Source organism: Venturia canescens, chromosome 8 (genome assembly GCF_019457755.1).
Source record: "Venturia canescens isolate UGA chromosome 8, ASM1945775v1, whole genome shotgun sequence".
NCBI lineage: Eukaryota > Metazoa > Arthropoda > Insecta > Hymenoptera > Ichneumonidae > Venturia > Venturia canescens.
Window position 1 is genome coordinate 22,448,186 of NC_057428.1, and position 24,231 is coordinate 22,472,416.

Genomic DNA, 24,231 nt, shown 5'->3' on the forward strand with positions numbered 1-24,231 from the left:
CGCTGTTATGCTCTCTAGCTTCAGAAAGGAACAGTGGCGCCAATCGTTAAAAATAATAATACGAAAATTGATTTGTGAATGTAACGGCTGCATGAGATAGTTCATCTTAAGCCTTCTCTTTATACTTTAATAAAGGAAAAAGAAAAAAAATTAAAAACAATCACCACTCCACCCTACCCCCTTATACCTCAAACAATCCTCCACGAACAACAACAACAACATCTCTTCCACGTTCCAAACAAGCAGTACAAGCACCACCGCAGACTGCTGCGGCACCTGGTGCTCTTCGCAGTGCGGCGCAGAGCGGCGGGCGGCGGCACGCTGTGCCGATTAATTGGAAAAGACTTGAACACTGTGAGCGGGAATTTTTGCAGTTATTCAAAAATTCGACCGTGGTGGATTCGATTGATAAGGAGCTGAAGCAGCTGTTCTTCCAAACTTTTGGACTCGGTAGCTCGTCGAGACTATACTTTCATATTCAATATATAGTGGCTTTATCATTCTTACAAAATGACTACGTTCACACGGCACGCTCTTATTCCGGTTTAGTTATATCAATATAGATATACAAAATACATATCTATATTGATGTATACAAATAAACCCTCGTGTATATACAAAACCGGAATATAAGAGTCATGTTTTTTTAACGTTACAGGAGTGGTTACAATTATATTTTGTCGTTCGAACAATTTATTTAAAGAACCAAAAAAGCCTTGTTAATTCATATTCACGCGTGGATGAGCGATTATTGAATATAAAATGAATTTATCAATATATATAGCATGCATACATAGGCTAATACGTATTTTTTATTAACTAATAGTGATTACTATATTTACACAGTATATAACTTATTCACGATAAGGACACCGAAGAATAATATACGAATGTCGCATATTCGCGATTTTTCCTATGTATAAGCCAGCGCACACGCGCCTCTAATGTCATAAATTATAAGCTTTTGGGGGTAGCATTTTCAATACTTTGATGGAAATATAATCATAATAACGTAATATATATATATAATAATACAATAATGATAAAAGACCCCCAAAAGCTTTCACTTTTCATCACTAGTGGCGCGGTAGTCTACTTGCACCATCCCTATACTCCACGCAAACCTTTTAAAGAAACTTGGATTCATTACGCTATATATATATATACTATATATCATCTCTACACAATGCATTATATCACATGAATCTCTGCGTAATGAACGTTTACCTATTCTGCATTATAATAAAAACTAAAAAAAATGCTCCCAGCAAATTCCCAAACCTCGGAAAATATAGTAACGCATATACATCGAGGAGCTATTGCTATATATATATAAGTCGGTGTATAACAGCAGCGGCCGTTCTCGGTGTAATAGCGGAGGATGGAGGATGGAGGATGGATAGCGGTGTGACGTCACGAACGCCGAATTTTCCAATGCACGCTGGGTACTGAATAGCCGCCATCTTGAATGGCATGCTCTTTTGCTACGGAGTGCGCGGCGACGATAAAATGCGATTATTCGTAGAGAGATAATTGTTGATGATCTCGTGAATTCGTAAATCGTGTTCCACGGACGTATAATATCGTGCTATCGTGCAACTGGATTCTCCGTACGATGGATGCGGTTAAAGCTTTCAACGCGGAGGTGAGTCAAGTTATTAGATTTGTTATTTCTTCTTCTGCTTTTTTTTTGTGGGTAACTTTGGAGGTCATCATCGTTGTTCTCTAATACCCGTGATACAACGGAACATACAAAGAAGCTTGTTTTACTTATCCCCTCTCCGGTCATTGTCCTATTGTCCGTGAAAATGCTACTATTGCACGGTGCAAAACAAATAACAAGAACTACTTTGGAGAAAAATGCGTCCACCTTTCCCCCCTCCTTCCCTTTGCCGCCCGTTCGTGGGCTCGGAAACCTCAAAATTGTCAATCAAGTTCCGAGGCACGAGCGCTCAATCAACGTACATACGTGTGTACGGTAATCGGATTGTTCTATTTTTTGTAAGCTCCAGATGAAAAATAGTTCTTCTTTGACAACTCAACAAAACTACTTTAATTTGGCAGCTATCCGCTCTGTACGATGTCAAACCGCCTATTTCCAAAGCCAAGATGAATTCTCTCACCAGAGGTGCCATCAAGGCCATCAAATTCTACAAACACGTCGTACAAAGCGTAGAAAAATTTATACAGAAAGTGAGTAAGCCTCGAATCGTTGTGCCCGTAATGTCCATGTAACGATTATACGTTTCAATTGTTGCAGTGCAAGCCGGAATACAAAGTTCCGGGTCTCTACGTCATAGACTCCATAGTGAGGCAATCTCGTCATCAATTTACCGTAGAAAAAGATGTTTTTGCACCTCGTTTTGCAAAAAACATGCAAACGACGTTTCTCAATCTCTTGAAGTGTCCCCCCGAAGATAAGAGCAAAGTAATCAGGGTGCTTAATTTGTGGCAGAAGAATGCTGTTTTCCAGCCTGACGTTATACAACCGTTGTTCGATTTGGCGGATCCCAATCATCCCATTCACAAGGAACAATCTTTGAACAATACCAATGGTCAGAATCTTCAACTTCAACTCCAGAAATATTTGTTTATCGCCTATATCCAATTGTATGATTTTTTTGTTTTAAATCGCAGGTGCAATCATCAACGCATCTTCCGCCAATAATCTTGGTACGAGTATCATGGCAAAAACTCCGCCGGGTGTTAAAGGCACGCCTAAAGAACAGAAACAATTCTCATCCGCGAAACAGATAGATCCGGCGTGGTTAGCTCAAACGAAACTGGAAACGGCAAACTTGAACGCGAATAAACTGTTGGTAAGAGGGTGAAACGAGTAATTCGAACGGTTTTCAACGTTGTCCGATGCATGGAACGAAGCGACGACGCGCGTGGTTAAAAAAGTCTTTGTCTCTTTCTCTCCAGGGACAATCGTCTACGAGTCAAGTAGACGTTGCGCTTCTCGATCAATTGCAGCATCTTCATCAACTGCTATTGAAGAAACAAGAGGCCGCTGCTGCCGTCGCTAACAACGAGTCGCAGAGTTCAGTCAAGTTTGATAAAAAATTATTGGATTTCGATTACGGGGAGGAAGAAGACGATGACATTATGGTCGCAAGCTCACCGGCTGCTGCTCCTACAGCAATTAATCAGCACAATGCCGCCGGTGGTAGCCTCGAGAGCCTCGGACTTTTGCTCACTAATCCAGAAGTAATTTCAAACAGGCCTAAAAACACATTCCTATCGTGCCCTCGTCTCATTTAACGTTTTTCTCTTTTCCAGGTTTTGAGACAATTGCAAACTTTGCAACAAACTATGCAGAGCGGTGGAAGTTCAGTCACTCAACACGAGATGGAGGAAAAAATGCGAAAATTGCAACAGATGAAACAGCAGGAGGAAGAATTTGACAAGCATCTTGCTCAAACAGTTCCGGTGAGTACGATCTTACAAACCCCTCAAATCCCGTCGATTGGTCAAACAGAAATGATTAAGTATGTGAAATTGCAGAATTTGCCGTTCGCCTCCGAGTGTGATCTCAAGCCATCGGATGTATTGAAACCGAACCAACAGAATGCGTATGCGGTAAACAGTGGTCCCGGAATGATGCAACAGGACATGAGTCAACCACCGCCCGGTTATCCACCGGCTCTTCCTTACGTTACTCAACCGGTCTCAGTTTTACGACCCGCTGTTCAAACTCTTTCGCAGAGTCAAAAGAGCCCTCCGATCGATGAGAGAAACGACGAACCGAGCCACAGACGCGACAGCAGTAGCGTCGAAATTGTTAATCTCGATCCTGCGAGATCCCAGAGTAGATCACCCGATCGCTTCAGACGTCACAGTCGCTCGCGATCGCCTCGTCATCGGGACAGAGATCGAGATAGGGATCGCGACAGGGACAGAAAATCACGATCGAGAAGTAGATCGAGGCGTCGAAGGTCTGACTCGTGTGTCCCTTTCGTTAACTATCGCATTTCATTAATCCCTCGTCATCATTAAGAATTAAAAAAATGAAAGTGAGTTGGTTTTATTATTTGATCTTCAGATCTCGATCGCGGGAGCGGGAACGCGACAGGAAACGCGATGACAGTCGTGAAAAAATAACTGAAGAAGAGCGCGAAAAACAGAGAGAACGTAGAAAAAGAGGATTGCCACCGATCGTTCGAGACAAATTAAGCGGTACATGTCCTTTTCTTATAATTTTTATATATATTTCTTTTTTTCATTTATAATAATAAAATTGTATCCGATCGATGAATTTTTCGTTCACCAGTGTGCAGTACGACGTTGTGGGTCGGTCATTTGTCGAAACTCGTCCATCAAGAGGAGTTGTCGGACACGTTTGGCGAACTCGGTGACATTGTCAGTATCGACCTAATATCACCACGCGGCTGTGCCTTTATATGCATGAATCGAAGGCAGGACGCTTATCGGGCACTCACCAAACTGAAAAATCACAAAATGCAGGGAAAAGCAATAACGGTAATTAACATACAGACTTTTGCCTTTTTTTTTTTTTTTTTTATATATATATATATACACGATAACTCGTATTAATAGCGATCGAATGTTATCCGCAGTTGGCTTGGGCACCAGGAAAAGGCGTTAAGGGTAAGGAATGGAAAGATTACTGGGAAGTAGAGCTTGGTGTGAGTTACATACCGTGGAACAAATTGACCACCGTCACCGAACACGATCTCGAGTTACTCGAAGAAGGTGGTATGATCGACGAAGATACCCTACCGCCACGGTTAATAGGTGAGAATTCGACATTCCCGTAATGCTCATTTTTTTTTGTTCTTATGTGAATATCTGCGAATTTTTTGCGCCCATGTTTTTCAAAGCAACTTTTTATTATTTTATTATGAGATGGTACGACTGTATATATTATTATTGTTCAGGAGTCTGATGTTTTTGTACGAGTCATCCCGTGCTGAAACTTTAGACGAGAATTTTAATACCGGAACTATGCTTATCAACAGGAAAATTGAGGCACAGCGGGCACGAGAGTGCCAGTGGTGGACATCAACAAATATCGATGCAGCATTCGATCGGTGGAAGCAGCGGTGCACCCATCCCAACTCTCACCGACGGAATTGTTAACGTGATGCAGCAGGGTAGCACCCAGGGTTCTCAACCTCAACAAGCACAACAACAGATGGTTGACACGAGTCAACCGCCACCGATACGTCAAGCCAACTCTGGTGGTTTATTGCCACCACCACCTAATGCTCAACTTCCTCCAATGATGCCACCCGGTTTCCCTATGCCACGTACGTCAAACCACTTGATATGAATCATTATTCAATCGTTTGAAAATGATATTATTCATCGTTCGAGCCAGTATGATGAATTGTTGGATCATTCGAAACAGGTATGCTAGGTCCAATGGGCTTGCAAATGCCTCACGGTTTAATGCCGAATGTACCGATCGGAGTACCGCCCCCTAATATGCAAGGCCTCCTCGGACCACCGGGCATGATGCCCCAGATGATGACACCATCCGTAAATTCGCCCTTCGGTGCAGGTGTTGGAGTTGGTCTTATAACCCAGATTCCTTTACCCGCGCCTGCCGCACCTTCGGACAAATCCAATTCTACAGGTATCCCCCTCCCGAAAAAATATGAAAAATATTATTTGACTTTTTTTTTTTTTTTTTTTTTTTTCTTCCTTACACACCAACAGCGCGGATTTTATAAAAATTCATGCTTAAAACGTGATAAAATGTTTATTATCAGGAATGCCCCATAACGTACCACCAATGGGGGTGCCACCACCTACGAGCGACAACAACCTCGCAAACTTGCCAATGTTGCGTCAGCCTCCATTCGGCGTTGGGCCTCCGCCTCCTCCGATACCGATGCAAATGGCGTCTCAACAGCAGCAGCAGCAGCAGCAGCAACAGCAACAACAACCGCTACCGTTACCGCCACCACCTCCGCATCAACACCATTCGGACGATATGGACATGGATATGGACATGGACGAAGCGACAATACCGCAGAGTTCGATAAACGGTCCCAAGGATAAACCAAATTTGAGTGATCAATTGTTGGCAGCAATCGGTGGTAAAGGTCAGACGAGCGACAACAACAGGCTAGGCAACGATCGTGATTTTCGTGATCGTGATCGAGAACGTGATCGCGACAGTCGAGAGAGACGCGATCGTGATAGAAATCTCGATAGAAATACAGAAGGAAATGATCGCGGTCGCGATCGTGGAAGAGGCAGAGATCGCGGCCGTGAGGTGAGACGAAGAGACGGTCGCGATCGTGAACGTGACGAACGGCGGGATCGTGATCGCAACAGTCGTGAGCCAATCGCGATGCGACATCCCGATTGTGCCGGTAGCGGCGGTGGTCCGAGCAATAATACAACTTCCTCGTTGAGCCAAGATGGGGAATCGAGGAAGGAACCGAAACAAAGTTTAGCCGATCGTTTGCGTCAGTTGGCGGATGGAACTCTGCCGATGGACGATCGTATCGATAGAAATCATCGGACTGATCGCAACGATCGCAACGATCGCAACGAGCGATCGTCGCAACAGTCTTACGAAGATATTTCTGTTGTACGGAGATCCGTAGATCAGCCGCCTTCGTTAATGGATTTACCCAAATTCCCTGCTGTACAAGATCGTTCTGATTTTGGGCCACGGGGTCCGGGTGCGGGTCATGATTTTCGAGGTGGACCACCCGATCATCGTGACTTTTCGTCTCGCGGCCCAGGTGACCGAGAGAGGGCCAACTTCGGGCCCCGCGGTGGGGGGAGTGGTGTCGGTCCGAGTGCCTCGCGCGGTGGACCGATCGATGATTTTCCTGATCCTCGAATACTTGGCGGAAGGTTTCCCGATGATTTTGACGGTAGACTCGGCCTGAGTGGACCGCGACCCGATGATTTTGACCCGCGTCTCGGTGGTATGCAACGGGAAGATTTTGATCGAACGGACCTTCGGGGCCGACATCCCATCGACGATTACGATCACGATAGATTTGAATTTGAGATGCGTGCTCGCGGTGTTGTTGCCGATGGGGGAGGCGGTGGCGGCAGCAACAGTGGTGGCGGCGGCGGCGGCGGCGGCGGCGGCGGGGGGGCTTTCGATCCCAGAATGCAAGACCCGTTCGATCCCCGTTCGCACCCGGATCATCCTGAATTCGATCATCGGAGACGAGAATTTTTCGGTGGACCTATCGAGCCCGGATTTGGACCATCGATGATGGGAGGCCGCGGTGGGCAGCGAATAGCAGGTGGCGGAGGAGGTGGAGCGGGACCGGGCCCAGGATCAATGGGACCCGAGAACTTCGGCCCCAGAGGTCTCGGTGGACCTATGGGACCTCGAGGTCACGGTAATATTCATCAAACTTTGTTATATCTCTGTATTATATTATTTGAGTCTCGTCAGCGTATCGTGGGTCAACGTATAATCGTCTCTCGATAATTTTGTTATATCCACAGGTCCGCCTCCACCGATGTTTCATCCTCGGGGAATGGGTCCGAGGGGCATGAGGCCCGGAATGAGACCGCCGCCGTACGGTCCGCGAGGACCGCTCCCACCTTTCGATCCTCGCGAAGGCGATGCATTTTTCCGTCTTCCGTTCGATGACGTTCGCGGCGGGCCACCGGGAGTAGGACCGCCCTTGATGAGGCCACCGTTTCCACCGCTGTCCGGTCCATCGATGGGCGGTAGCAACGCCGCTGAGCTTCCATGGAGGAATCAACAAGAGAACGGTCCGCTACCATGCTCACCTTGGCCAATGGATACCGGCAATGGGCACCACTCGGACGAGCACTCTCAGCCACCGCCGCCGCCCCCGCCGCCACCGCCGCCGCACCATCACCACCATCACCACCATCACCATCACCATCAGCGTGAGGCTAATAATCACGCTGGTGGACGAGATAACAATCAAAAAAATATACACCGAGCGGGACAAGACTCCAAAGCGAGTTCCAACGCTGAAAGATTAGAGCGCGATAATCGCAATCGTAATAGAAAATCCCGTTGGGGTAACGCGAGTCCTCCGCCGACTGATCACAATGACGTCACAATGTCGGAGAACGATGCCGAGGATGAGACGAGAATGCAGTTGGACAATTCGTTGGACGAAGCTAACGATAATGATACAACGCCACTCGGTGAATCGGAGCAAGTTCAACGAGTGCAAGATAACACTCGTGGAATCGAGGATCGTTCTGCCGCTGAGAGCACTGCCGACTCGAAGGAAGATTCGTATGAGAATAATAATAAATTACCACTGAACGAAATCGATCATCGGGATGTCGATAATGCGATGGACATCTCGACGGGCGAACCGAATCTGACTTTACTCGGTACGCCGAATAACGACGATAATTGTTATTACGAGGTGAATCGAACTTTCGACGAAACTCCGGAATCGAGTACAACAACAATAGTGCACGGACAGGAACATTCGATGGAAAAAATCGATTCACCGAGGAGAAATGTCATCGAGGAGATCGACCATCATCCAGTCGTCGAAAATCGATGCTGCAAGAAGGAGGATATTGGTGAAAATGTGAATAAAACGAACATTGATAGTAACAGTGATGAAACAATAATAGCAGCAACGATGCTAGCAACGGAAGCGGCAGCAACACTAACGGAAACGACGACGACGACGACGACAACAACAACAACAACAACAATAGCAGCAACAAACGATATCCACGCGTTGCAGAGTCATGACGATGACGATGATAAATGTGAGCCTACGATGCTTCAAGAACGCCCAGCTTCCGAACAAGCAATTGCGGGCGAGACGGTTGAAGAACCGTCCTTTCTGTAACGTATCTGATGAAGTTGGACATGTGAGAGTGACCAAAGTAAGACTAAGAGAATCTCTGTCAAGAGATTCATTGTAATATATTATAAACGAATTCCTCCCGTGACGCCCGACCCCCCTACCTCTCCAAAACTGTGCCCCCGCCCCCCCCCCCCTCTCTCTCTCTCTCTCTCTCTCTCTCTCTCTCTCTCTCTCTCTCTTTCTCTCTTTCTCTTTCTCTCTTATTAATACGTTGTACATAAAAAAATCAATGATATACTATAATAATAATGGAGGAAGAATTCGAAGGAAAAATTTTGGGACGGCGAGCAGCTTTGGATAATGGAGTGGTGAGGGAAACTCAGGGTCTAGTGAGTATTAGTTAAAAAAAAAAAAACTTTTCATTAATTTAATAATCGCGATTGTTCTTTTCTCATTTAACATGGATCATTTGAAATAGAATATTTCGTTCCCCGAAGGATTATTTTTGTTTATCGGACGTGTGTATCTTTTTTTGGCTGAGATTCGTTGCTTAAACTCTGCTGTGATAAGTGAACACAGGACCTAATCCGCGTCTAACCTGTCAATGAAATTCAAGAGATACATATTACCACGTATACATTTATATCAATGACTCGTTCCCCGAAACACACAAACCTCCGGCTCAACCGTCAAACACACAGACACGCGGATAAGTAGATTTCTTAATCGAAAAGAGGATGTGCTTGCTGGGTCAGTAATATAATTCAATGAAAAACTTTCGTTTCCGGTCGATCGTTAGACGCAAAGGAAAAGCCAAGGGCACAATTTAATACAGAAATAAAAACGAGAACGTTATATAATCGACAACGTTAGAGAAATTGCAATCAAACATTGAGGGTACTATACGGCGTCAGTATTGTACCTGTTTAACTAATAATTAATAATTTATTGAATTGTACATAATTTTATATTTTTCTAGACGAATGAAGAGAAGAAAAAAAAACGAAGAAAGGATCAAAAAAATATACTGACGGATAAAAAAGAGAAAAAAAATTGTGCAGACAATTGCTCAATCGGAGATGAAAGAAATGAAGAGAGAGAAAAAGGGAAAATAAAAAACTTTTTTACACATTGTTTTTGACACAAAATACCATGGCGTTGTCATTCAAAGTTTGTTCGTTAATATCTCCTAGTATGGATATGTAATAGGATAAACTGTTGTCCATATTCGAACAATATCGTAAATCATTCACAGCAATATATACGCTACCGACATTCGTGCCGGTGTCTCGTCGTCCGATCTCCACGAAAATATTTTCAGGCTTTTATACCAACGTAACGTAAAGTCAGTTCCGAAGCGATCGTACTTGTTTTTTTAGCCGGAATAATAGTCATAATAGGTCGATAGGGGAGTATAAAATGAGCGGAGGACGGAAACTTTTGAGAAGAGGCAGTCTAAACTACGAGAACATTGCTTTTGTTTCATTAAATCTTATAACCCTCCCCCGTGGCGCGCTATCGAAGATTTTTTTTTTTTTTTTCTTTCAATTTACATCTCGGTTCCTGTGTTCACGCACGCACGTTCTTGCACGCCGCAGCAGCGTTGGAAGACTCGCGCTTGCGCTCAAACTGAGTGACAAGTGCAAGGTACTGTTCACTTATTAACATTTATAAATTAGATCGAAGCCCAAAAGAAAACAACAAAGACGTCGATTCGCCGAACGAAACCAGACGCGCGGTCCCATCTGTTTCAACCTGGGTGCATGCGTCTCTTTGTAAATATATATGCACGCGTATACACACGCTCGATGACGCGAATATGTACATGCTTATATAGATGTGTATATTTAAAAATTGAGGAGTCTGAAGCTATAGCCCGCACCACTCCAAGGCATACGAAAAATTCCATCAACATTTTATATAAAATATATAGGAAAAAGTATCGATCCGTTGAGTTTGTAGTTTCGCCGATGCGTCGCTCTCCGAAGATGTTTATTTATGTTTTTTTTTCTTCTCTTCTTTCCGTTGTAAAAAGCAAACGAAAAGGGCGGGGGTCAGGAAAGGTGTAGACGAAAACACGATAAAGATTTGATGAATTAATTACGAGCGTTTGCTTATCGGATGATCGGTCAAAAGAATAAGCAGAGGATATATATAGTCATAGCGCGACGACGTAAATTCAAGCGGACGGGCTGCTTCGATTTATCGAAAATATCCGTCCACGCGTTAATATAGGTTTCGTCGAAATCTATAATCGCGGTATTGAAAAAGTTCCAACCACAATGGTATCGCGCGTTTACAGATAATATGGTAGAAAAATAGTGCTGGTGGACGGAATAAATTATATAATGAAAGAGAAAAAGGAGTGGTGCTCGGGAAAAAATCAAAGACACGATCGATAATTGTATTAAACTATTGAGAAAAGGAGGCTGGGGGGTGAACGGTTGAGACATTGATATATAGACGAAGAAGAAAGAAATGATGCGATATGCCTTTCACATATATCTGCAACAGCTCAGTTTTGTCAATAAACCCTCGAGAAATAGAGCATCATTATTATCGTTATATAATTTTCAATAAAGGCCTTTTTCAGCAACAATCTTGATAAATATATTTGTCTGAAAATACGTAACAAAAGGAAGGGGGTGCTGGTCGGGTGAGGGAAAAAATGCATGGAAATTCGATTAAATTACGGAATGTTGATACAGATATGTAGAGATTTTTTTGGACGCGTTATTAATGCGTCCAAAGTTGGTATAAACATTCGAGTCCGAAATAACAAGGAATTTGCATGAGAGTGCTGATTACCTATTTTTACAGAGTGCGTAATGATAATGATTGCGCTCGTGTCGAATGAATAAATCAATATAAATATGGATATGTACAGATGCGGAGAAGAAACCCTCGGAAACGGGGTTTACAGAGCGAGCGCGAACAAGACGCACGGTACCCATAGGTTGTTTCATATCGATACGAGATTTGTTATTATTCATACGATTACGAAAACCGTTGATGCCGAACGTAAAAAATTATATCAGCCGGAAATATGGTTTATTCCTCTCATATATGGGATGAAAGTCCAAAAGTGGAATAATAAATGAGCAAGCTAACGAGCAAATTCGTGCGCGGTTAACCTTTCGTTTTCTTTATTTTTTTTTCTTGTAACTCTCGGATCGTTCGTTCATTGTACAAAATTTTATGACGTTATAACGAGAGTATTTGACGCCGCAGACTTGTACCGTTAATGAGAAACAAAATGATGATTATATTTCAATGATCGACGATTACATTCGTCGAAATTATTTCCTCGATTTGTGTCACCGATCGATTATTACGAGAGAAGCTATACAACAAGGGAAAAAAAAAAAATATATTTCAAGGTGGCAGCGCGGCGGTGGCGGCGGCAGCGGCGGCAGGGATAGAGGAAACATTCGCCAACGTATTTTTCATTTTCTAAGGAATTCATTAAATCACTTTTACTATTATTTAGTTCGTCGATCGAAACAATGATAATGTTAATGGTACGATCATTATGATATTATTATTATTATTATTATTATTATTATGCATAAAAGGAAGAACGACAAAAATGTAATCCTTATTGAACAAAGAGAATAAACATTTAAAAAAAAGCGCGCCGAGTGACTTCCTTTCGTATTCACTACCAGCACCGTGAAATAAAAAAAGAAAAAAAAACAGAACTGTCGGTGGTGGGTGGTGGTGTTGACGGTGTTGACGGTGTTGACGACGAAGAATAAGAACGGTGACGACGGGGGGTGCGAGGGTTAATGAATCGTGCGCATATTCGCGTGATACTTGGAGATTTTCGTTTGACAACTGTCTTCCGCAAAAAAAATGTTAGAAACGAGCCTCGGGAAGAACGTTGTTATTCTTCGAACGAAGAATATTAAGATTCGAGGAAGGAAATAAAATCGTGGGCAACGACGACAGATAAGAATCGCGAAATCGGTGTGGCGGTGTCGTCGCGAGTCGCGACGCGCGCATTATGCTGACAACTACTACGAGTTTCATCAAAAGTTAGTCGAATTTTTATTACTCTGCTCAAACTTTATTATGTAGAAATACTTGAAGCAACAGCAGGAGGTTACCGCGATTGACGAAATTTCGGCAACGGGTAACATTATTTCAGAATACAAAGTATTGGAAAAAATTGGTGAGGGTTCTTTCTCGGAAGTATTGAAATGTCAAGATCGGCAGAACGGTACTCTGTACGCTGCGAAACGTCTCAAAAGGGTATATCAGAAGTAAGAGAGATATATAACGCGGGTGACTATTTTTCATTATAAAAGTGAAAAGCAAGTTTTTTCGGGCGGCGAGGATTTGTACAATTTTTCGGGCGAGGAAGCGATCGCAATTAATAACGTGTGTATTGATTTCAGTCTGAACGAGATGATGGAAAGTCCAGAAGTAATTGCAATGAGAAAGATAAGCCGACATCCAAATATTCTATCAATGATCGAGTCTCATTAGTAAGCCCGCATCAGCAGAACAAAAATATTGGTCCTCGATAGAATTTTGCATCGATAAATAAAAATATGTTGATTATTTTGTAAAATATAATAAATAAGAATTGGTGCATTATTGCAGCGATGCGATGTCGGGTAAAGTAACGCTTGTTTTCGAACTCATGGACATGAGTCTCTATGATCTCATTAGAGGGAAAAAAGGGTAAACAACTCTCGGCGGCGAGGAACGAGAAAAAAAAATGTTGTATAATCACGCGCGGTTGTCGTATATGTTTACAGACGCACATTGACGGAGAAGAGGATCAAAGTTTATTTGTATCAGTTGCTCAAAGGTCTGGAGCATCTTCACAAACACGGCCTCTTTCATCGCGATGTTAAGCCTGAAAACATATTGGTCAAGGTTCGTTCAATCATTTTCAAAAAAAAAAAAAAAAATATATATCATATATATATATACACATATATTCGAATCGATTAAAGGGAGACACTGTAAAATTGGCTGATCTTGGATCGATACGCGGGATTTACAGCAGACCACCGTACACCGAATATATCTCGACTCGCTGGTATCGTTCTCCGGAATGTTTGTTGACAACAGGCTTTTACGGACCGAAAATGGACGTATGGGCGATTGGCTGCGTCTACTACGAACTATTAACGTTCGTTGTAATCCTCGCTGTGTAACGAATTATGATGAGCCGGCGGGGCTGGCTGGCTGGCTCGAGCAACGGCCGACAACAATGAAACAATCCATCACTCTAATTTTATAAATTAGTTATTCATTTTTTCAGTTCAAAACCATTGTTTCCTGGCTCAAACGAGGTCGATCAATTATCCAAAATTCATACAATATTGGGAACGCCCCACGCGAGGCTAGTGGCTAAATTTCGGAGACAGTGAGTCAGTCACGGTCACGGCTATACCGTCGTACTTATTCATTATCAAGATATCATGGGATGACTCGAATCCCTTCTTTATTTTCTCTCCTTTTACGTACTCGGAGACTGCAATTCTCCGCCTCTATAACAACCATATATAATAAAACGAATAAATAAATGAGCCTGGGGCTTTGCCCTCGTTTTAAACTTTGAAGCAGCAAAGCGCGCAACTGCGAGTACTTTTTTCCAAACAAAGGAGGCACGGGCCTCTCTAATTTGTTGCCACATGTGTCGGAAAATGGTCGCGATCTGTTGAAGCTCACGCTGGTTTACGATCCGGAAAATCGTAGTAACGTCAGAAGACTGTTGGATCATCGTTATTTCCATGATTTGCGCGAAAGAGATTTCTCACCGGCGACGAGGCACACGAGTACTTTGATTGTCCCAAATTCATCCCGTGAAAGCGCTCAATGGAGCAGAAATCCGGTTTTCTTGAGTTACATCACATCGGAGAAACGCCGAAAATCTAAAGTATAAAATGTCTCGATTATATTTCTCCAATTATATTCACAAATCCATAACAATATTGATGGATAAATATATATAATAATAACGCGAAAAGGTATCAAGAGGGCATCCTTCGAAGAAATCGTACGAGGAAGACGCGAATAATAAAGTTCCACGAGTCGTTGCGTCTTCACCCTCGAATCGTTGCGACGACGGTGGCGTTAGCGGCGTTGCCGCCGCTTCGACTGGAAACCAAGTACCGAAACAACAGAGGCGGCTCAATCACGTTTGCCGTAACAATAACGGAAGAGCAGCGGCGGTAAACAACTCGACGACGAAAATCCAACCGAGCAATCGATTACCGCCGATCCTTGATGCTCGAAGCAAACTTAATTTGTCACGAGAGAGCTCCAAAAGTTTGAATTTCCCAACGAGAGTCGCTCCGCTAGTGTCTCCAAAATCTCATCGTTCCAGAATGATGAGCTTTCGCGCCGAGGGCGAAATTCCTTTCTCCAACAGGTTGTTATTTTCGACGATATTTCGCCATTTATATTTATGAGGATAAGACGATTGCCTCGAGTTTACTCGTAATGCTGTTTTTTTTTACTTCTCTCTCTCTCTCTCTCTCTCTCTCTCTCTCTCTCTCTCTAGTTTTCTGCCACAAATCGCTTTAAAATCGAGCAGTAAAAGTTTCCATAGATTTCCCGTGACCGGCTCGATTGTTTCGGCACCGAATGAAAATTTAAACCCAACATCTTTTCCATCGAACGTTCGCCTGCTCCGACACTCCAAACTGGCTACGATAAACGAACAACAGCAGCAAACTTTGAATTATCTCGTGGCGCAACCGGCAATAATTCTCAATAAATCACCACGATCCAAAAGTCCGGCAAAGAAAATTCCAAAGCACGAAATATCCCACCATCAGAGGCTAAATCCTGGGAAAAAGCTCAAAACGTATGCGGCCAAAGCGAGCCTCAAACGCGATAGGTTACAAATAATTCATCTTCATTACACACTCTCTTGCCGATGATACACGCGTGAATATAATATTAAATACTTCTTTTCGGTGAATTTTAGGCTGACGAAAACGTGTGGTGGTTAAACGAGGCTGGACTCGTGAAAATAAGTCTGCGAGCGGAAAGTTATTCTCGTCGCGTTAATAAAATGAAAACAAAAAACAACAAAATTACATCTCGCTTTGTTGAAAGTACGGTGAAATTGGAAAAATTTGCGAAAATATACCTCCTCCTTCCCTTGTTATATATTTGAATAAAAGATTTTTCGATATTGTCAATAAAGAAATATGATGTTTAAAGCGTGTCTTTGCACAATCGCACCTTCCGATGTATGCAAATTTCATTATCATACGGGGCGCGCGCTATCCTTTTAACATTAAAATAAACGTTTCGTACGAAGGTAGAAAAAATAGAGATTTGACTTGTTAATATTTTTATATACTCGCTGTAGGGCTTGACTTTGTAATTGTTATTTTTTATGTTTGTTTCCATCACCGAGGTCGTCATTGCGCGCGCGCGCGCGCGCGATTGATCTCATCCCCGCATATATAATACTTGAAATAGTGTTTAAAAAAAATGATTCCGAATAAATGGCTACATTCGTCTATGACGATGTTGTTTTTTTTATGTCAGTTAACAATTTGGGATTTCCGCTACTGGCAGCCCCAGCAGCACCGATGATATTGGTATCGACCGTAGCGTTTCTTCTGTGGAGAGTGACTTTCAAACATCCCGGATTTGCTTCGGTAAATCTGTGATTCAAAACAAAGAATATAATCGCGATCGAGTATTATATCGTGTATAAAAAGGTGGAAAGCGCGAGAGGTATCTATCGTCAACAATGATCAACGATCGAATCGTCGGGGATTAATAAGCAATATGTATGCAATATACCTTATATTTCTGTTGATGAATTTCTTCGTAACGGCGGATTTGATTCTACCAAGTCCATTATTGCTCCGAGCTCCGTGTCCCGTTATGACGAAAAAAACAGTCGATCTCTTGGTACTCGCATTTAATTTTCTCAATTGATAATCGATAAAGATGTCGACGGCTTGCAAAGCCTCGCGAACATAGAAATTATGCAAATCTAGGGTATCTTCACCGTTCTGCGTGAAGGTTTGAGCTGTTAAAAATTCATCGGCTGCATTTGCGTGAGCCGCCTTTATATTTTCCGTATGTAGTTTTACCTTCGAACATTAAATTATATGATATAATAATTTGAGCGAACGGCTCGCAATCGTATTATTTGACAAAAATTTTAAAAAATTAAATGTCACGAGTCGATAATTGAATTTACCATCTGGGAGTAATAGGCCGCAACTTGAGGCTGTCCCTTTCTATACGCTTCGGCAGCTTTGTTGTAATTTTCTATACGCAACGAGGCTTGTACCTGTGCTTCCAGTCTCGCATTACGGGCCCTAGCAATCGCATCCTCGTAATAATACCTATCGGATGCTTTCGTTCCTAGCATTCGAGTTTCCGGATTTACAACGATCGTTGATGACGTAATCGGACTCGAACAGCCACTCTGTTCGAACATTAAAAACGATATTTCAACAATAATATTCATAATTAGAGATATATCGGGAAAGCGCTTTCTCCATCTCTACTTGCCTCTTCTTCTTCTTCTTGAATATCCACATTCTTATTGCTCTCTTCGTGAACGCGTTCCAAAAGACTCCGCTGCTTCTTCAGGCTATCACTTTTGCTTATCGTACGTCCGATATTAGATTCGATTATTTCGCACGTTTCTTTAAAATTACCCCCGTGAGCCTTGAGTATTTCGCTTAGCGTCTCTTTATCAATATCCGGCAATAATTCATACAGCATTTGCCTCGTTAATCTCGATGCCATGTCGTTCGGTGTTTCCTTCGCTATGTTTTCTTTCTGAATACAATTATATTTTATTCATCACTCACTCTTATCCGATGTTAGTTTATGCTCCGCTTCGCGCAATTTAATAATGATATAATAATTACTACCAACCAACTCATTGTGATATCTCGCGAGCGCCATTTCCATGTTCATGATTTCTTCCAAATTCGGCACGGCGGCTGGTTCTCTCATTTTTTCACATTCTTCCCGATCCGCCACGGCTCTCGCCATTGCCTCGTCTATAATTAATATATCGTGTCACCGTCATCCTCGTCATCGCCATCATTATTATATTATTTCTATTATTATCATTATATTATGATGAGAATGCTCGTTCGAACGTAAAGAAAAATTTAATGTAAGGTAGGAGAGAGAGAGAGAGAGAGAGAGAGAGAGAGAGAAAAAAAAGAACGAGCAAAGAGAAATAATGTCATTCGTTCGATCGGAGCGCAATTAAAAGGGTGTAGAAGAACGTAGCCCACCTTTGGCCATTCGCTCGTCGAGTCGAGCGTGCAAAACTTTCATTTGATGATCCATGCTCTCGATCCAGAGCCCGTACAGTTCAGTGACCATCGATTTTTTTATTTTTATCACGGGTTTGAACTCGTCGGGCAATACAAAATCTGAATTTCCACAGGTATTTTCCAATCGATTTATAAAATCTCGCCCAAAATCTAATTCCATTGTTTCCGACGAATCGTCGTCGCTGTTGGAGCCAGCAATCATGATTGACGAACTCGAAGGGATCACCTCGGCTAATGTATCATCAACGTTCACCGACGAGACTACACAATTGTCCTCCCCCAGAGCTTTCTTGTAAAACAATTCGAAAATTTTATCCTCCTCGCCGTTGGCGGTATCGGTAATAGTGTAGCCAACGCCAGAGGAAGCTCGGGTGTGCTCGTCGAAATCTTTGAAGCAATCAAGGGAAAAGCTACGAAAATCTTTGGCCCTGCTGCGTCGATTTTTCGGACTCGAACTGTGCGATCGTTGCTTCAATTTTTCATGCTCGACTTTCGATAATTTTGGTATCATACTTTGTTTCTCGTAATTATCGATGGTTAAATTGGGTACATCAGCGAGTAACAAAACATCGACGACCCAATCGAAATCACAATTGCACTGTTGTTCGTACAATGTTTTGAGATATTCCCTCGGATAATGAGGAAACATTTCGATCAAATCGTCAAGCCGGTTCGTCGAATATTTTTCCTTTTCCGAACTGAGAGCCGCAGCTACCGGCTCGGTTGTTGCGGCGGCGGCGGCGGCGAGTATGTTAGTTTCACCGGTCATCGAGCTTTTGTCGAATGTAATTACTTTCGATGCTACATTATCGATCGGTGGGGTTTCAATGATCGGTGGGGCATCTTCGTTTATCGATTTGTTGACCCGCCCCCATAATTCTCGATATCCCGGCTCCGCAGTTCCACCCACGTAAGCAACGTTCAAGTCGTAAAGCGTCGTCATTGTTTCAGCATCGCGCTTCACAACTTTTCGTTTATTTACCATTACGGGTGTCTCAAGAATTATCGCATCGTCGATCGGGAATGGAGATTCTTTCCACGATATACTATTAATATTGTCGGTCAACATTTTTTCTCCCTCGAATGGGTTTGTTGAAATTATTTTCAAGCTTAACTCGTTGTTATTCTCTTGGCCAACTACTTCACCACCACCAAATTCGTCCCATCCATTTATCAAATCTACTATATCCGGCTTTATCAAGTTCGCAGATTCTTCAATTCGCTCTTCGTTGCCGTTGTCGCCGTTGTCGCCATATATTTTCAAATATGAAGAATCAACGGTTCCGAGACTCGACGACGGTCTTTCCAGCAAATTAAATATCGAACCAATCATCGTTCTTTGCGGTGAAGCGATATTATCATCACCGTCATCATAATTTCCAACATCTTTCGAAAAGTTTGTTTCGCATTTCGAGAATTTTTCCGTCTCTTTGTCTATTGACTCTCTCGATTCCGGATTTTTCAATAAAATCGTTTCAAAGACTTTGTTATCATCGTTCAAAGTTTCAATCTCGTGTTCGTTTGAAAGTTTTTCAATATATATTAATTTACATTGTGAATTCAAATGTTTGGATTGAATTTTTGGCGGATCCTCTCGATTTTCTTCCACTATTTTTTTATTTTCAAACAGATGAGGATCTAGCTCTTTAGAAACAACGGGCTCCTCGCCATTATCCGCGATATTTTTAAAAGGACTGACGTAATGTCCGTGCCTACTGTGCAATTTGTAACCTTCGCGAATCAGAGTAAAGTCCCAACACTGTGACGAAACGTTGTTCTCAGTTTGTACTTTTTCCGATTCGTCGGGATTTATCGTAGCCGCGGGGTGATTAAATTTTCTCTCGGAGCCGATAGCCCCGAGTGTCTGTAGACACTCGTTGGAATCTTCACCAATTTCGCGAGGCTCGGGACCGCAACATTCCTCGTTGGAATCCCGCTTATCCCGCGAAATATCATTTAAATCTCGAGATTGTTGAAAACACGCGCGACTTAAGGTGTCCTCGTAATCGATAACTTCGAAGCCCTCTGCAACGTTGGAATCTTTTAATTCTTTGATATAATCATTGAATACGTTGTCGGCGTAAGTGAATTTTTTTTCTATTTGTAGTACATTTGCCTCGCAGTAATCGTTATTATCCGATCTCCCGTTGTAATGCTCTATACCGACAGACCTCCGCTCGATGTTCGCCGCTTCGTAACGATTCTCATCGATATTTCGCATACTTTCGATATCGTCCCTCGTTAATACGTAATTGTTTTTGTCATTGTTGTCCCAACAATTGGATTGAACCCGAGGCGTACAACAAGTAGAAGGAACGGAATGCAGCAGCGGGGCCGGTGAACGCGGAAGCGGAGCTTTTGTTTTTTCCTGCTGGTCAATTTGAGCAAACGGAATATTGGGTCCTGAATATTTGAGTCCGTACATATCAAGTAACTTTTGACCACTCGGTATTATCTGATATTTCATGGCCCTCTCGTTAATCTTTGCTCTCGTAACATTATGAGTGTTTTTCTCAGCGAGTCGTTTCGGATTGTGAGCCCAGGGTGTATTTGGCTCGAGGATTTCAACCGTGTACCCGCTTTTAACAGCCATCGTTGCATAAGGGCGCATCTCCCACGCTTCAATGTTCGTATTATCAACGATTATCGGTGTACGTCCATTCCTCATTGCCTCCGCGACTCTCGTTTGATTGAACATATGAGCCTCTGACAATTTAAGCGGATCAAATTTGTAAACCCTTCCTCGTCCGAGATTAACGAAGAAATCGTCGGTACTGTACACGTACGAGGCAGCGTTCCCGCCGATACTCGTCGCAATCAGGTTATTGGCTAAAGTTGTTTTTCCGCTACCAGGTAAGCCTCTCATTAATATGAGAATTTTATTACCACGCATTATCTCCGCTTTTATACGAGCAAATGTCGCATCATGGACACTTCGTTGAGGAGTCCTTGGAGGTGACGCTGTGCTTATCATGTGTATTTCCGGTTTGCTGCTGCGCGAAGGTGCTTGCGTTGAGGGCGATAAAAATTGAGACACGCTACTCGTTATCGCGGATGTTAGATTTATTTTGTAATCGCTCGTCTCATCCTCTATTACGACATCCGCGTCGTCCTCCTCCTCCTCCTCCTCCTCCTCCTCCTCCTCCCCTTCGTTTTCATCGTCCGAGCCGCTCATCCCGTTCAATCGATATTCAACTTTCAACCCGCACAATGATTCCGACTCATTTCTTTTCATCTCCTTTTTATTATTCTTGAAACTGGCGATCCTTTTTTCATTCTTCTCTGACAAATTTGGGAGCTGCTCCTCCGGACTAACACGTTGCTCCAAACGCGTCCTCCCTTCATTCACGCGCAAACGTGTTTTCCCCTTCAGCGTCGTACTCGATAAAGAGACGCGTTCCATTGGCACACATTGGGGTTCGTCCGGCACACCATCGAATATTTCATCTACCTCCCCAACGATTGTTCCAACACTCTTCTCCTTCGTCTTATTCCACGATGATTTGACACTCTGGCCTATCTTCTCTTCGGATGATTTCAACTTTGCTATATTACCGCAAAAAGAGGTCATACGATTTTTTGTTCCGCTTCTTTTGACCTTGCTCCATATCTTTTCACGTGACGCCTCCTTCACCCAAGGGCTGTCTTCGTTTGCCCGTGATGAATTTTCTATACTCAATGAAGCCGTATCCTCTTCTGTTTTTTCAATTCTAGAAGTTTCTTTATCCTTAAATATCTCGACCCTCACCACTTTTGGGAACGAATCGTTCCACATTGGTGGATCTTCCACAGTTTCGCTAAGCGTTATCAAACCCTCGATCGACGGTTGCACTGAAAAACAATTAACCATAAAGGACTCTTTCAATTTTCGCCACACCCAAATACCCTCTCCGAAAGAAATTTTGCAAGTTTCTCAACAAACATGCCTCATCCACGAGAATATGCTATTCCCAGCGTAAATATGGGTATACGCAGGTCGTTCATGGCTGATGGGAGTAAAATATACGCCGGTAGTGTTTACACAAGTAAATTACTTTGCGCTGCTCTTGATGAAATAAGAAAGTGAAAAAAAACGCCCGTGATGAAAAAAACGTACAAAAGAATACCGAATGTTGAAAATTTTTTAAACAACAACAAGAGCAACAAAACCAAAATTAAATTGTATCAATTCGCTTCTGTCTATCCCGAGGCACATTGAGCCATTCGATCGGATGCGCATATGAAAAAAAACCCAAAAGATAACCGATGCAATTCTCATTGAATATTACGTTATCGCTCGTCGTTGTTATTTTATGTTTCCGGCTCGTTCAAAGATTCACATGCATTAAGGATCTATTATTGTTTAATTTCAGCCGAGAAAGGACAACCAACAAAAAAAAGATATATTTTACAAAAATCAGCAAGAAAAATTTTTTTCTACTCTCAGCTATACCTGGAAATGACTTTGACGAATCGCTTAAATAACCCATAGTATATATGAATAACAAAAAATGTGATGACACCATCTACTTTTCGTTCAGAAAAATTCTCTTACTTGTAATTTAAAATATATCCAATGACAAAAGACTCACATTCCCAATTACAATTTTGAACAACAGAAAGAATAACTGCTGGTTCAAGGGTCGAATGAAACATCTCGTTAAGCCGCTTAAGAATCTCTTGTTGCGACTCTTTGATGTGTCTTTTGTGTCCGTTGGTTTTTGAGGTACTTTTTGCTGATGTGGCCAAAGATACGGGCGGCCATTGATCGTTCGATGCCATTGTTTTATGCGGAATTCTACACCGATCTTACACTTGTTCATCCTGTAAAATAAACATGTTGCATCAGATTTTGATCAAACATTTATTATTTTCATTAGATGTAGTATTTGTTTATCAATGGATCCTGGCACAACGCAACTCATAGAAATATATATCAACGCTAAGTAGTCTTATTATGGTACAGCGGTCGAAAAAAACGCGCAAACATAGATGAATGAATCGAAAACTCAACATTCAAGGACACCGCAGCCGTTTTGATGAAGACAATTATTTCGGGTTCTTTCTATATATATATGCGGCCCACCCGAAATTTATCGTCGAACATATTGTAATAGGTGAATTTAAGAAAATGTTATTGTTATTTTCAGGTATTATTACGAGGCTTAACAATGGACAATGGTTAAAGAACGAAACAATACGACACTTTCGACGCATGTAATACTATAAAAATAGAGACGTTATAATGGCAATGCTGCCGAACAATATTGTACCAGATAATATATATACCTTTTTTCATTCTTATTTAACAAATCGTCGCGTTTGCGGTCGTGAAGTTTGCCGCGAGTATATATCAAAGTGCCGAATTGTTAGAAAAAAAAATGGAAGCACCCAAATTATAAATTATTTAATCGCTCACCAAACGCGAGGATAATACGTGTACACATCTATGTGATTTCTGGGGCAGAGAGTGTACAATTTTCACAGTTGTAAATTGTAAAATAAAAGGTATATATATGATGACAAAATGTTTGAGCGTGTACCAGCACTTCTTGTATCAACTTGTTGTGAGAGTATAATGTATATCTTTTGGTGTACATACAAATACTACTAAATAACTTGCAGATAAATAATGACGACTACGTTTTACTTATATACTTATACTACACGATGCGTGGTTTTATTCTGGTTTAGTTATATTATCATAGACTACGTGTTTACACGACCCTTTTATTCCGGTTTAGTTATATCAATATAGTATACAAAATGCATATCTGTCGATATATATATAAATATACCCGCGTCTGCATATACAAAACCGGAATGTAAACGTAGTCATAAACTACATTCCACGTTACACGGCGCATTTATTCCGGTTTTACATAATACAGACGGGTATATTTATGATATATGAATAGATATGTATTATTTTTTTATATCTATATTAATATAACTAAACCGGAATAAGAGCGCCGTGTAAACACGTATGGCCGTTTTCTCCGACGCGGTTCAAACGGGCAGTAGTAGTGGTAGAGCGTATATAATATCAAAAGGCGTATGTAGTGAAACAGCGAAAGAACTAGAGAAAAATAACTAGGAGGAGCGGGCGGCGAGGAGGAGGAAAAGAAGCAGCAGCAGCAGCAGCAAGCAGCAAGCAGCAAAGAAAAAAAGAGAGAGAAGAAGAATCAACCACCATT

The 24,231-nt window shown here is 42.2% G+C and overlaps 3 protein-coding genes across 9 annotated transcripts; 2 read left to right on the forward strand and 1 right to left on the reverse strand.

Moving 5' to 3' along the window:
• The first annotated feature begins 1,454 nt into the window (after positions 1-1,454).
• Positions 1,455-11,361, forward strand: Isha (Insulator su(Hw) mRNA adaptor). Of its 5 annotated transcripts, XM_043426466.1 has the most exons (15): positions 1,455-1,645; positions 2,065-2,193; positions 2,261-2,555; positions 2,638-2,819; positions 2,905-3,210; positions 3,283-3,432; positions 3,508-3,947; positions 4,046-4,179; positions 4,274-4,482; positions 4,581-4,758; positions 4,983-5,273; positions 5,375-5,602; positions 5,739-7,343; positions 7,453-8,841; positions 9,090-11,361. In XM_043426466.1, the coding sequence occupies exons 1-14, from the start codon at positions 1,616-1,618 to the stop codon at positions 8,802-8,804; spliced, it is 5,529 nt and encodes a 1,842-aa protein (XP_043282401.1). In that variant the 5' UTR covers positions 1,455-1,615; the 3' UTR covers positions 8,805-8,841; positions 9,090-11,361. The 5 variants fall into 5 exon arrangements, with proteins under 5 accessions (XP_043282401.1, XP_043282400.1, XP_043282403.1 ...); XM_043426465.1 differs by having other exon boundaries at positions 7,453-11,361; XM_043426468.1 differs by having other exon boundaries at positions 2,926-3,210; positions 7,453-11,361.
• LOC122415279 (MAPK/MAK/MRK overlapping kinase-like) lies at positions 9,071-15,952 on the forward strand. The gene is made up of 10 exons (XM_043427262.1): positions 9,071-9,151; positions 12,843-13,027; positions 13,163-13,252; positions 13,371-13,451; positions 13,529-13,649; positions 13,730-13,908; positions 14,041-14,145; positions 14,343-14,658; positions 14,750-15,153; positions 15,286-15,952. Exons 1-10 carry the CDS (start codon positions 9,071-9,073, stop codon positions 15,665-15,667), a joined length of 1,944 nt encoding a protein of 647 aa, XP_043283197.1. The 3' UTR covers positions 15,668-15,952.
• Positions 15,865-23,553, reverse strand: LOC122414862 (uncharacterized). Of its 3 annotated transcripts, none has more exons than XM_043426470.1 (8): positions 23,454-23,553; positions 22,627-22,858; positions 18,014-21,886; positions 17,643-17,770; positions 17,274-17,543; positions 16,954-17,190; positions 16,548-16,843; positions 15,865-16,405 (listed from the first exon to the last, which is right to left on the reverse strand). In XM_043426470.1, exons 2-8 carry the CDS (start codon positions 22,814-22,816, stop codon positions 16,258-16,260), a joined length of 5,142 nt encoding a protein of 1,713 aa, XP_043282405.1. In that variant the 5' UTR covers positions 22,817-22,858; positions 23,454-23,553; the 3' UTR covers positions 15,865-16,257. The 3 variants fall into 3 exon arrangements, with proteins under 3 accessions (XP_043282405.1, XP_043282406.1, XP_043282407.1); XM_043426471.1 differs by lacking the exon at positions 23,454-23,553 and adding an exon at positions 23,049-23,302; XM_043426472.1 differs by lacking the exon at positions 23,454-23,553 and adding an exon at positions 23,048-23,301 and having other exon boundaries at positions 16,954-17,184; positions 17,271-17,543.
• Positions 23,554-24,231: the final 678 nt, after the last annotated feature.

Coding starts and splice junctions, on each gene's coding strand:
- Isha (XM_043426465.1), top strand. CDS start 1,616: ATGGATGCGGTTAAAGCTTTCAACGCGGAG. Junction 3,433..3,507: donor ATCTTGCTCAAACAGTTCCG/GTGAGTACGATC, acceptor GTGAAATTGCAG/AATTTGCCGTTCGCCTCCGA. Junction 5,274..5,374: donor ACCCGGTTTCCCTATGCCAC/GTACGTCAAACC, acceptor CATTCGAAACAG/GTATGCTAGGTCCAATGGGC.
- LOC122415279 (XM_043427262.1), top strand. CDS start 9,071: ATGGAGGAAGAATTCGAAGGAAAAATTTTGGGACGGCGAGCAGCTTTG. Junction 9,152..12,842: donor TGAGGGAAACTCAGGGTCTA/GTGAGTATTAGT, acceptor TTTATTATGTAG/AAATACTTGAAGCAACAGCA. Junction 13,650..13,729: donor CTGAAAACATATTGGTCAAG/GTTCGTTCAATC, acceptor AATCGATTAAAG/GGAGACACTGTAAAATTGGC.
- LOC122414862 (XM_043426470.1), bottom strand. CDS start 22,816: ATGGCATCGAACGATCAATGGCCGCCCGTATCTTTGGCCACATCAGCA. Junction 21,887..22,626: donor TCAAAATTGTAATTGGGAAT/GTGAGTCTTTTG, acceptor ATTGTTTTTCAG/TGCAACCGTCGATCGAGGGT. Junction 17,544..17,642: donor CGAGATATCACAATGAGTTG/GTTGGTAGTAAT, acceptor AATTGTATTCAG/AAAGAAAACATAGCGAAGGA.